The sequence below is a fragment of the Magnolia sinica genome, chromosome 17, assembly GCF_029962835.1.
Source record: "Magnolia sinica isolate HGM2019 chromosome 17, MsV1, whole genome shotgun sequence".
NCBI classification, from domain to species: domain Eukaryota; kingdom Viridiplantae; phylum Streptophyta; class Magnoliopsida; order Magnoliales; family Magnoliaceae; genus Magnolia; species Magnolia sinica.
In genome coordinates, this window is record NC_080589.1 from 37,100,666 (window position 1) to 37,115,170 (window position 14,505).

General features: G+C 37.1%; 1 protein-coding gene across 3 annotated transcripts in view; it reads right to left on the bottom strand.

Moving 5' to 3' along the window:
* Nucleotides 1–14,505, bottom strand: part of LOC131230969 (probable transmembrane GTPase FZO-like, chloroplastic) — a 126,105-nt gene that overhangs the window by 34,662 nt on the left and 76,938 nt on the right. For all 3 annotated transcript variants that reach the window (XR_009164154.1, XM_058227002.1, XM_058227003.1), the window contains exon 9: nucleotides 13,681–13,911. Coding sequence is in view for 2 of the 3 variants with exons in the window: in XM_058227002.1 (XP_058082985.1) it covers nucleotides 13,681–13,911 (231 nt within the window). In the remaining variant the exon portion in view is untranslated. The remainder of the gene's footprint in view (nucleotides 1–13,680; nucleotides 13,912–14,505) is intronic.

Genomic DNA, 14,505 nt, shown 5'->3' on the forward strand with positions numbered 1-14,505 from the left:
ATGATTGTTAAAAAAGACATCAATACACACTTACAAATCAAAACATTAAAATAAAATAAAATAAAATAAAATAAAAAAAGGTGCACATGATAGGTTTTCTTTGTATGCGGTCCTAATCTATGCGTTGTCTAACTGAATTGATGCAAGTAAATTAAAAGTCTATTTATATAATTTATAAATGTAAGAAGACATGTGGAAACACAAGCAATACATTCAAAAGCAAATAAAGAATCACTAGATTAGGTTATATACATGTTTGATTTTGATTGTTTTTCAATTTTCCACAACTCGATCCTTCTCCTCCAAATCTCGAAATTGAAGCTCTCAATCCATGATTTTTCATACAAAACATGAAAATTCATGGATTTGTAATAATTTGACATTGATTTAACATGATTTATAGAAAAAAGGATTTTTTTTTTTAAAAAAAAATGCTCATCGGATCGAACATGGGGGATATATTGTAACGTCCCGGATTTTTCCCAACTTGGCGATGGACGTCCTTAGGCACTAGGTTGATCATAACACCTTATTAACTTCTCAGAACTCAATCCCAAAGTCTAAAATCCATTTTTAACCCATTTCCTTCAAAATCTCACATTTCACCACCTTATTCTTCAAATTTTTCTAAGTACTTTCATATTAAACACAAATCCTAAAGTTTAGGTGATGAAGAACAATACTTAAAACTAAAAATTACTATAAATAGTAAATAAATAAATAAAATGGGTTTTTGACCATTAACCTTTTGGAATCTCACGAATTAAGTAGGCTATTTGGATAGATCGGCTTCTCCTTCCCCAAAATCATATATTACATGTCAAATAACTCATTCCGGTTTGCAAAATACACCCGTTTCAAATATCGGATGGCGAAACCACCACCAGACAGGACAGGGACCGGCGATGGCATCGCCGGATCAGGGATACTTCGTTGGCCAGCGGGCCAGGCAGCCCATTTTCTCCAGTTTTTCAGCCCGACTTCAGAAAGTCATATCTCCCTCAATATAACTCCGATTTAGGTAATTCAAAAGCCAGATTGAAGCTCAATAAGTCTAGTTTCATATAAAAATAAGTGAAAAATATAATAAAAATTTTAATATAGTTAAATATAGGTCGTTGTGACAACTGTCCGAAAATCATTAGTTTGGACAGTTGCTGCTTCTAGAATTTTTAGAATTTTTCTACAACACGAAATCTAATAAAATTTGGTAAAGATGAAGTAGACTTGATGACGAACCACTAGAAAAACAATTAAAATAATATACTAATTAAAAGTGCCAGAAAGGGGCGTAGAACTGCCCTAGGACCTTATTCTGTCGTAATTAGGGCATAATTTAGTTAAGTACTAAACTGAATAATCAGTAGAATTAGCTTGAACCACTTTTTATACAAACTACAAGACCCAAAACCTTTAAAATCACTAACTCAACATTACTTAAAAACCTATGAGCAATCTCAAAACCTAGTTGCTCTCGGGAGCACATTGAAACTCCGTATCGGACCTGGACCGCGCGTCGAAAGTCCGCTGACCGCGAAACTATACGGTTATGACCGCCTTACAGGGCTTGACAAGCATCGTGGGAATCAAGTCCAAATAGTATCCAGAAACACACAACTTGAGCCCCGAGTGAAGTGTGTGGGAAATGCGAATATCTTTAGAAAATGAACTTAGATTTAAGTGATTTGGGCCGTTCGCTTGTGGGCTAAATTTAAGGTTTCAGACCGTCAGATTCGTACCCAACTACACCCTTGGATCAGGAAAATTTTCCTACACAGGTCAGTGTACTTGTGGCCCTGATCGGGTGACGATAGCCGTTGAACTGAAACGGGTCCTTCACGGTCGATCCACAAAACCGATCGGACCGAAATCTTAACCTGGCTTAGATCCATTGTAAGAGAACTTGCCCCTGACCGTGTGCAGGTAATGGACCCCCAGATGAGCTCCGTTAGCTCGAAACAGATGCCCTTTGGCTATAACCTAAGTATACCATGGCCATGGGGCCATTTGCGTCAGTTTTGGGCCTATATAAGTTCATACGAATTTCTCTAAACCTAGGAGAGAGAAGAGAGAAAAGAGGAAAAAAGAGTGAGGAGAAAAGAGGGATTCCTGGAGATTGTTGCTGGGATTCACTCCCACAACTCCACGCCTCAATTCACCTCCCCACCATCGCTACACGAACCATTCCAACTACGATTTTGGTAAGAAATACTAACCCTAATCTTGTTTTAGTAATCTAAATAGAGGATTAAACGAAATAGCTAACCTATATCGTGATTTAGGTAACCATTGTTTTGTAGACGGAGACGTGTACGAATCGAGTTCGATGCGGGTTTACCGACGAAAGGTGCGGACTATAAATGTTTAGGTTATGGTTTTCAAGGCTTTCAATGTCAGTTAATGATTTATGACTGACTTGATTGCTATCACACATGCTTAAATACGATGTTTCCGCGTATTACACATATATATGAACTATGTTGAAAATAATGCATTCTATGTGTTTGTTGAAATGTCTGAATGAATGTGGAATTATGATTGGTGCTTGTTATGATTGATGGTTGGGAAGACATGATTGTTGTACGTGTGGCATCTCCTATGTGGAAGGATTTGCTATAATATGTGTTCTAACTAATTTATTACATGAATGTGATATGTGTAGTCTAAGTGTTTGATAAAATGTCTGAATGATAAGTTACTTGTTGAAACGTACTTAATAAGGGCTTTGAGATAGGATTCTCAATTTCCGTATCTATAGTTACAGTCTCCTTCATGTAATATATCTCGCTACTACGTGATTTATGTATAATGATATGTTCTATGTGTTTGATAAAATGTCTCAACGAGAAATTGTTTGATGAATGTCAGTTAATAAGGGTGTTTAGGTAAGATTCTCAACTAACTTATCCATACATATAGTTCCCTTCATGTAATCTATATTACTACTACGTGAATTATGGGTGAAATGCATATTTATGATAACATGCTCAACATGTTTGTTGAAATGCTCAAATAAGAATTATGTTTGAATCGACTGTTAAATACTGTATGATTATCACGTGTATTCATATGCTGCGTTTGAGTATGATTAGGACTACTACATAGTCCAGGCAATCGGTAACAATTCCTGTTTAGTGGCTAAATTAGTCTTGCCACATTTGATGCGTTCGATGAATCCGAGTCGTATGATGATTGTCGACAGTGGTACCATGTCGATTAATTCAGCGTACGCTCGTACCAGTCAAACTTGTCTAATAAACCGATTGGCCTATTGTGTGTTTATCATGTATAGACGCTACTGCTTGAATCTAAGGTACCACTTATCAATGTAAAGCCCGTTTAACCTTGGTACCACGATCCGCTAAGACTCATGAGCCGGGCATGGTGGTATGGGGCACCGTGGTCGAACTGTCGGCCTATGCTGGGGCGACGAGCCTCCCCGTAGTGACCAGTGAGCAACCCAAACTCGTGAGCCGAATACGGTGGTATGGAACACTGTATTCGAGTTGTCGGCCTAAACTGGCGCAGACTGGCTGTGGTCCCCAGTCGGGTTGGTGACGAGCCTTCGAAAATAGACTGCTGGTTGGTAGGGCATTGGTGGAGTGACCTCAAGTATGAAATAGGCCTACGCTAAGGTGACGAGCCTTTCCCCTAGTGACCTCGAGTATAAAATAGGCTTACGATCAGATGATGAGCCCCTCGTAGTGACCTCGAGTGCGAATTAAGCCTACGCTGAGGTGACGAGCCTCCCGTAGCAACCTATAGTGTAAACTCGCGAACTTGCCTATCGTATGTGATAAACTAGGATTGACGACCCTAGATGGATCATTGTTGGGTTAATGATATAAAGAGAGATACCTTAGCTTCTCAAACCTGCTGTATGAATGAGTCTAATTAAGAACTTGGTTAATCACGCACATGCACCGCATTTGCATGTGCCTTTGGCGTTAAAGTCGAGCACAGAGGAAGGGGTGCATACCGCGATCATGAGATGATGTCGCAGAAGGAGTGTAGGCAAGGGCATGCATCATTAACTCATATCATCCTTGCATTAACCAGAGTACCTATAAATGCTTGTTGTATTGCTTTATCATTACTGCTTAACTGAATTGATAACATGTTAACCTTTGCCTTATAGCTCCACTGAGTTGATCACTCACTCCCACTCTGGGACGGTGTTTTAAAACACCAACCAGACTCTGTTGTAGTTTCAGGTGATGACGAGGCTTACGAGATAGGGCCTGTCTTCTATGATGACGAGGAGTTCTCTTACATGCAACTCTTTGGCGGGACTATGTAGACCTGAAGTTGCGTATCAGGGCTACAGGGATATGGATAGATGACATTACACTTTACCATTTTGCATATTTTGGAATTACACATGTAACTGTTTAACCTGGTGACGTTCGTACTCTGGGGACTTACAATCACTTATATGTTTTATATACATATCACAGTCTTCCGCTTGCGAAATCTAATTGTCTTTGGAGTATGATATGCTGATTTGGTATAATCTCACTCATGTTTAATACACCAATACGGACAACATTTAATCATCATCATCTATGTTGCATAAGTGATGTGTTAGAACTCGGGAGTTGAGCTTCTGCTCGACCCCCGATTTTCAGGGCGTTACATATATCCCACTACTTGTGTGTTTCGTATCGCACAGGTGGGATACAAGATATATCGTGGGATATATCGGTCGATATCGTCGATATTTAAAACACTGAGTGCAACCTTTATTAAAAATTTAGGAATAGCGTGTAACGTACATGTAACTTACAGTACATACACTATGGAGCTTAGGCCTCGCCCTTCAGAGGGGTGAACGCTATGCTACATTCTATTTTCTATTTAAAACACTGCTTGACAGAACCCCAAGAGCATCTCTACGAGATGGTGTACAAATTATCACAACCCTTAATGTGGAACTTATAGCCATTAAAAAATTATTCGGTCTCTTAAAGGCCAAATCAAAACACACAAGTTCTCAATCTGACAATTGAAATAAAAGTTATGGCGGTTGGAAATCATGCCCTCTTGACGGTCAGATCTGAACATGTAACTGCTCAGTTTGACTGTTGAAATCAAAGTTATGGTTGTTAAACATCTTTTCCGCATCTTGATGAACAAATCTAACTGCACAAATGCTCAATCAGACAATTAAAATCAAAGTCATGGCCCCTGGGAACCTATTTGGCCTCTTTACGTCATAGCTGATGGAAAAAGTGCTCGGTCTAACCACTGAAACCAAGCTATAGCTGTGGGAAATTTATTTGCCTCTTAATCATTAGATTTGGTCACTCTGATGCCAGATCTGACTGCTGAAATCGAAGCTAGATTGTTAAAATCTTTCAGCCTCATGATGGTCATGTCAGGCATTGAAATCGAACTTATGGCCATTGAACATCAATTCAGAATGTTGGTGATCAGATCTAACCGCACGAGTCCTCCTGATTGTCAGATCTGACCACACACCTTTTGATATCAACACTAAAATCAAAATCATGGCCTTGGCATATATTGGTTCAGTTGATGGTCAGATATGAATTCCCAAGTGCCCAATCTGATTGTTGAAATTGCAGCTACAACCATTGGATGCTATTTCGCTTCTTGATGCTCATATCTAACATCAAAAGTGAACGAATTGACTACTGAAATCAAAGTTACTGCTGTTTCACATTAAAATAGGGCATCAACTATCAGATTGACCACTGTTCGAAATATCGCTATCGCGCAATGTACCGCACCCTTGGAATAGAGATACGTATCGGTTACCAAATGAGATATATCGTTTGTATCGTGTAATTTATCGCACTTTTTGGCAAACATGGGGAAACATTGGGGAAATGGTTGAATTTTTTAATGAAACTTAAGGGATTATTAAAAAAGACCTTAATATACACTTTTAAATCATAAAATCTCAAAAAAGAAGTGCACATAATAGGTTTCCTTTGTATAGGGGCCCTAAACTATGCGTTATCCAATTGAACTAAAACAACTATATTCAAATATGATGCATAACATTTATCAGTATCGTGTTACACATCGCATTCTTGGGATACGGATACGTATCCGTTATCGCATGGGATATATCGGTTTATCATGTAATGTATTGTCGTTGTTGGAAACATGGGGAAACAATGGGAAATTGGTTGAATTTTTAAGTGAAACTTCGGTTATTGTTAAAAAAGACATCAATACACACTTATAAATCAAAACATTATAAAAAAACAAGTACACATAATAGGTTTTCTTTGTATGGGGTCCTAATCTATGTGTTGTCTAACTGAATTAATGCAAGTATATTCAATGTCTATTCATATAATTTATATATGTAAGAAGATGTGTGGAAACACAAGGGATACATTCAAAAGCAAAAGAAAAATCTCCTCCAAATCTCCTCCAAATCTCCTCCAACTCGGCCCATCTCGGCTGATATGGAACCATAATTTATATATGTAAGAAGATGTTTTTCAATTTTCCGCAACTCGGCCCATCTCCTCCAAATCTCGAAATCGAAGCTCCCAATCCATGATTGTTCATGCAAAACATGAAAAATCATGGATTTGTAATAATTTGACACTAATTTAACATTATTTACAGAAAATAAAATGATTGAAATTCGAAAATGCTCGCCAGATCAAACATGTGAGATGTATCACACTACTTGTGTGTTTCATATCGCACTAGTGGGATACAAGATATATTGTGGAATATATCGGCCAATATCGTCGATATTTAAAACACTGGACCTAACCATATGGCTTGCTTTAGCTATCAGCCATGTAATCTTTAAGCTAGGAAATCTCTTGATAGATAACCAGAGGTGTTTTTTTCAATGTTCTCGAATGAAATGTACACTGGAAGCACAGGTGGCCACAAATAGAATAAAACCTATCTCTAAGAGGAGGAAATCTGATGATGGACATCCACGTGTTTGTGTGTGTTAACATTCCATTTTGCACATATCACACTGTCACAATGTGAAATGCAGCATTTGCACCATCTTCAAAAGAATCCAAACTCAAGCACATTATCCCAGACTTTAAGTTCCTAAATTGGAAGTCAAAAAACCTTTCAAATATGTTTTCAGAAACTCCTAGACTCCCTACAATAACTACCCTATCTCTTTTTAAACTTGAACCTCTGGATTGCAATAGTTATTTTGGATGGATAATGAGAAATTATTAAAGAAAAGAGAACTAGATTAGAGGGAATGGATTCCCGATACATGAGATGTCCCACCAACGTCCCTCTTTAGCAGAGCATCAGACCAAGGTGTACAGTTGCGGTAACGGTGGGCGTAACAATCCCCACCATTACCGATACAGATACGGCCCGTATCGGCTGATATGGAACCATAACGGCCGATACGGTGCCTATAACGGTCAAATTTTTTTTTGCTCCAAAAATTCTGAAAAAATATTCACAAAATCCAGAAAATTATAAATATTCCAAATATGCATTCATTTATAATTTTCAGCATGTTTACGGTAGAGTAACAGTCCAATCTTCAGTGAAAATGAAGTATCGGGCTATTTGATGAATTTATGAATTTGACAACCTAGTATTGGCTAGAGATCTTTTATATTTAATTATCTAACTATATAATATCAATATGAATTCATTAGAATGAATCTAATAACAAAATATCTAATATTTGTAGGTATTGGTGTATTACATACCTTGTGACTTGTGTACATTTTATTTTAACATACAATCTAGGGACTTTTGTGTCTAATTATGTAATTTATATATCCAACAAATTAACATCATTTTCCCAATAAATCTTAAGAAAAAATTTTGAAATTATATTTAAGTAAATAGTGTTGTCGATTTAGAGTTGATTTGGTGGACCAGTCGAAACCCCAAATCAACATTAAATCATGGAATCTGTTAGCACTTATCTCACTAATGGATTGGTGGATATTTATTGAATAGTGAAGAATGAAAAATATCAAATGATCCTATTTCAAAAAAACAAGTGTTTGCAATTAACAGTGAAAATCGCTTAAACAATTAAATTTTGGGATTGTGACTTGGCAACAATAGTGCCATTATTTAATTTATTAATTTTGAGTTAATGTATGCCTCATGGATAATTTTTAGGGCCATATGCATGGGGCCCACCATGACGTCCATCTGTTTCATCAACTCATTTTAGGGCATGGTCCTAAAATGAGGTAGATCCAGATCTCAGGTGGACCATTAGTGGGTGAGGCCTTGAAATTGGCTCCACCTTAATGTATTTGTATATCCATGCTGTCAATCTATTTTGCCAACTCATTTTAAGGAATGAACCAAAAAATCAGGCAGATTTAAACCTCAGGTGGACCACTAGTGAATGACACCGTGAACATAGGACCCACCTTGATGCATTTGTTCTATATCCATGCCATTTTTGTCAACTCATTTTAGGGCACGGTCCAATAAATGAGGCAAATCCAAATCTTTGGTGGACCACACAGTAGGGATTGAATTCCCACAATTAAAACTTCTATTATTAGTATTATTTATTATTATTTTTTTATAAGTTGCAACTTGTGTTTTCCCTTGATCCAGGTCCATGCGACCTTATCAACAGTTTCAATGGTAAATAAATATTATAGTGGGCCATAAGAAGTTTTTAACAATGGGCATTCAATCCTACCGTGTGGTCACTTGAGGATCTACTTCATTTTAGGGACCATGCCTTGAAATGATCAAGAAAAACTGATGGGCAAAATGGATATACAAGTACAACACATAAATCAAGGTGGACTGCATGCACTAAAATAGTGCAAGTGCACTAAGCGACATGCTCCGCAAACTACTTGACAAAATATAGTGCGTGGCTGTAAAACAGCCACACCACCTGTTCATTTTTTTCAAGATAGAGAGAGAAGGAGAGAGAAATGAGGAGGAAAAATTTAAAAAAAAAATGAGAGGGAAAAAGAGAGAAGGAGAAATCGAGAAGGAACAAGAAAGAGAGAGAGCGGAGAGGGAGCCGCACCAGGCGCGGAAGGAGGAGAAGAAAATCAAGTTCGTTTTTTCTTTCTTTTTTTTTTCTATTTTCTTTTAGGTTTACTGCTCGTAATGACTGTTACGGGCCTGTAACGGCTGGTATGCCTTGTAACGGCCATTACGACCCCGTAACGGCCGTTTCAGTTCGATTTTTCTAGACCTTGTTTCATCCCCATATCGTGTAACGGTAACCGCCGTTACCGTTACGTATTGGCCGATATGTAACTGATTTGGGATACCCTACATCAAACACGATAATAGCATCCCTAGGAACGAACAATAATGATATGTTGAATCTCAAGACCAAGTCTCTTCATCAAAGATAAAAGGAAACCTCCTTCCGCTTGTTCATGAGTTGTACAAAACGAGATGTTCACGGAGTTGTCTTCCTCTAATTGCAAACCGGAATATGACACTACAAATACTTGAAAGACCACCATAAATGCTTTAAACTTTGCTTCAATTGACTCCTCTACCCGGGGGTGGGGGTTGTTGATATAGAAGACACAGTTCACATATTCAAGACTACATCTAGGCCTGGATATATCTGGATTACCAAAGTACCCCCTACAGATTAGTTCCAACACAATTGTCAATGGATCCACCAAACAAAATTTATGTTGCCTAAAGCCTACAGCCTTTAGCCAAATTAATTGTCATTTGGCAATTCGAAATACTCAAATGCAATAAACGTTTAGATTCATTATTCGCAAGAACCCAATTAATAAGGCATCCTCTGATTTTAGCAAAGAGATTGATGAAAAATCTTATCCTCGTTCACGAAGTTTTGGTTGTTTATCATTTCAAATGGTGTAATTGCCATAGGATTCTTCCCTCTAGCATGAACAGGCAACTACTACAAATTTTGATACATCTGGTATTGTTCCTTGAGGCATCTAGGAGACCTTGAACAATTTAAAAAATATTCTGAAACAAATCATGCCGAGTTGCAATTAACTAAAAGATGCTTAATTGCCTTCTTTGAAGCCATGCACATGAAGAATATTAAACTACCAGAGACTACATTATGGAAACTGTAACTTATTTATTTCACTGAGAATAACTGAAATATACGAAAGAGATAGGAGAATTGTTGATATTGTGGAGAGACCTCAACAGACACCTCTAAACAAATATAGAAGATTTCTAATTTAAGAAGATTACCCTAATCTACTCTAACAACCTCTCCCAAGCTCGAGGTACTATAAAAGAAGTAACTTGAGTTTGAAAGGTACAATTAGTCGGGTTGCAAAGATTTAAGGAAGAAGATAAAAGAAATGAAGGAGAGGAGATTAAAAGAGAGAAAAGAGAAGTCTTGAAGAATACGCTTGTACGCGTGTTAGGGTTACAATCCCCCATGCACCTTATATTATAATAATAGAGATACAAAAACATGCTCCAAAGGAGTACACAAAAATGTGCATGCACACACCAAAAAGCACATAAAAGTACATAACTGTAAATACATCACTTGCACTCTCTATACAATTTACATTTATTCAAAAGCAAAAGAAGATTCCAATGGTGATGTGGCGACGAAACGAAGAGTGGCATGAGGAGAGCAGGAACTTTTGTTTTCTAGGAAGTGAACGATTGGCGCTTCCAACGATTGACTAATGATCTACCAACACGTCCAATGATCGGGATTTCACCGATTACTCTTACGATGGATACACACTTTCAGTGGTTGGGAGTTCAACCATTACTATATGATGGCCCTAGATGTTCCGACAACAAAGAAAAAACAAGTACAATCACAAGGCCAACGAGGTATTAGGGTCCAATCCATACACCTGACACAAACGAGTCCACTCTAAAACAACTGGCACCAAAAAGAGCTTGGTCCAAAACACCTAGCACAAAACAAGTCCAGTACAACACAAATGAGAACACATCTTATCAAATGTTCTGGTATGGAGAAGATAAATCATTGAAGGTGATGCAACAAAGAAAATGTATGGAGAAGGCCGTTGAAAGTGCAGAAAATTGGGCACACCAAAGGAGCAACCAATGCTTCCATTATACAATGCTTGCGTTGAGAGTTTGTGTGGTACATTAGATTTTTCAATGTGTACAAATACGAGCCATGGTTTGATGTTCGAACCTAGGGATGTGGCAAGCATCACTTTCAACAGCCCAACAACAAAAATCCCATGATCTGTTACCTATCAATAGAATATTTGGCAGGCTTTTTAGTCGAGTGTGAACAATTATTGTATTTTCTTTTCATTAATCATCTTTTTTGTTTAATCACTAGCTGGAATCTTACATATGAGAGATTCTATCTAAATTGAAACCCATCATGTCAGTGATCTACGTCAAACAATCATGGGCCACTTTTTATCAACGTTCAAGGTAAATGTCCATTAGTCACTGTCAGTGTTGAAGAAGTTTGAAAGTAAGGAATTTATTGGCTACAACCATCCGACAAAGCATCACTACTCCTGGAGGCAATGATTTGACCCATATAAGAATACATATGGCTTTCTCCTTTAGTCCAAGTAGACAAGTATATTTTTGGACTGTGGGCCTTCTCTCTCTCTCTGGACCATGAGTCGTCTCTTATTTTCCTCTCATTGCTCTTATTATCTTTCTATCTTTTGTTTTTCCTCCTTCATCCTTGGTTCCAAGGGTATTTTATGAAATTTAAGACAACGCTTAATATTAGCGTTGTAAATAGCGAATAGTTAGTAACGTAGTGTTCACCTTTCTGAAGCATGAGGCGTAAGCTACATAGCATGTAGCGAAAGCTACATGCTATTTCACGTTCACCCCTCTGAAGCATGAGGCGTAAGCTACATGGCGTGTAGCATAAGCTACATGCTACTTCTAGATTTTTAATCAAGGTTGCGCTTGGTTGCACTAATTCCATGATATTCACCAAATTAGACTGATTAATAATGAAATTCAACATATTTTCATGATATTTGGTGCAACCAAATGCAACTTAAAGTAATAGGAAAGGGTAATCATTAAGTATAAAGGTAAAGAAAGAGCAACAAAATGGATTTAATACTATTACTTATATTATTTTTACTAAAAGCATCAAATATTGGAAATAGAAAAATGCAACAAATCATTAAAAATATTATTTGATTTAATGTTTTAATGAATAATAACTTGTGAGTTGTAATGTGAGGTACGTAGCGTGTAGCGTAGTCTATGTAGTGTGTCAAGTATGGAATTATCATGTAGCGTAAGCTACACACAACTTAAGATATTTTCATGAACTATGTAGCGTTAAGGCTAAGCTACGCTACGTAGCATAGCTATTTAAAACACTGCTTAATATAAATAAGAAGGGGGGCGAATGGTCTTCACCGTAGGTTTGCTCCCTATAGGTGAGGGTTTGATTCCCCTCCTTGGCTTTACCCGATACACATGGTTGTGGGTGATTGTGTGTATCCACAAGGATTAGTCTCACTTCAAAAAAGAGGTGGGGACACCCTGTGTATTCAAAAAAATAATAATAATAATAATAAGAAGGGGGGCTAAACGTCCAGCCCTAGTTTGTGTTTTTTTATTCTCCCAAATAGTGGAGAGGAAAGAGGCGGAAGAAGAAGAAGAAAAGAAAAAGCTCTTGGAGAAAGGGCCCTCCCTCCCTCTCTCTCAGTGCGAAGAAAGAGAGTTTGCATCAATGATTGGGCATCACACTTGTCAATTTATAGCTTTGCGAATGTTACTAACCTCCCCATCATGGGAATTTAACATCCCTTACATTAAAATGTTTGATTGTATAGTTATACACCTGTATTGCATATGTAATGAATAGATACAAACTAATTTACATGCACTATACATAGTTATTTCAAACCACATTATGTTTGGTAAACATAATATTGACAACTTCAATCAGTAGGCACCCACCTTAGCGCCTTTGGAAACCCATAAACATCAACATTATCATCATAGCCTTGCTCCAAATACTTGGGGTTTGGATCTACGAATCTTGTTTTGTCTTTAACAATTATGGCCATAATAAAATGTTTGGTATGAAAACACAGGAAAAAAAAAAAAGGAACTTTACACCATTGCACATGCTAAGCGTCAAAACAATGTCCATGTCAAAATATATCCTATGGTGTGAAGATGGAAACCAAGGTGAGTAAATTTGTAGGAAATGGGAAGAGAGCACAAGACTCAACATTACCAATGTAGGGTCCACACTTCCTTCAAGATATAAGGTTTTATTGCCAATGACCTAGGTCCACAAGAAAGACAAGATTGTCTTTAACTAAATCTATGTAGTAGGAGAAACAATAGAATTAGTGAATGAAAATAGAGACATCAATGATTCTAACACAAGTTAGATGACGGTGGTCAAGTGATCATAACCTGTTGCAAGCACCATAATAATAATGGTCTATCACTGTAGTTTGGGAAACCCCTTTGAGGCTCAATTTATTTATTTTAATGGTATAGATTTTTTTTAAAGCCTACAAACAATTACCAAATGCTACAGAGTAAATTTCTTTGAGATTATATTATATATTTAACATACTGAATTCCATAGACAATTATAGACGAGTGGACGAGTAGATCAACAAATTTATGGTAACCATAAAAACAACCAAACAAGAGGAGCAGAAAAAACATCAAATGAGAGGAGACCACCAAAGGAATAGTTCGTAAAGAATTATACTGCACATTTATAACCAACATTAAACTCACCACTTCACGTAGTTCTTGATCAAGAAGTTTTGCAGCAGCACTAGGACTGAAGTTCTCTATTATTTGCAAGCTAATGTCCTCTTTCTTTGTCATCAATTCATAACTTTCTGAAGGTGTCGAGTCTTGTGGCTTTACAACTGCAGGCCATCGTTTTTCAAAAGATTCCTTGTAACGCCTCCCTTCACGTGCATTGCTAGATTGTAACCATGTTAAATATTCCCCAAGTAATCTCTGAAACGCCAAATCAACATTAAAAATAAAAACATAATCTTTGCAAATAAAAATCAAACTAGCTTTAAAGAGATTTCACTAAAAATTCTTTGTTAAGTATTGAAATCAAACAGTAAAAATTTTCTAAAGTGAAGCCATTGAAAACCTGAAACTTGCCAAATTTCACGAGGACCTAAACAAAAAACTTTGCTATTTAATGCATGTAAAGGCTTAAATTTAACAGTTTGTTCAAAGCAAATAGTCTAATTAAAGTCGGAAAACAAATGGTCAACATAAATAGATGGGCCAGGTCATCACAAATTCTTCACGTGGGACTCACTAATATTTGCAGTTCTAGATCACAAATTGTATTATGCAAAAACTGGAGGTCGGAGACATTCCAGCTTAAGATGCTCATAAATGCATAGGCATGTCACATATGAGATCTACACAATACTAAAGATCAAGACACAGACATCACATCAAAATTGAAGTACGTGAGTATCAAATGTTCAAATGCAAACAATGTCAGAGTATCAGTGTTCTAAATATCGACAATATCAGCCGATATATCCCATGATATATCTTGTATCCCTCCTGTGCAATACAAAACGC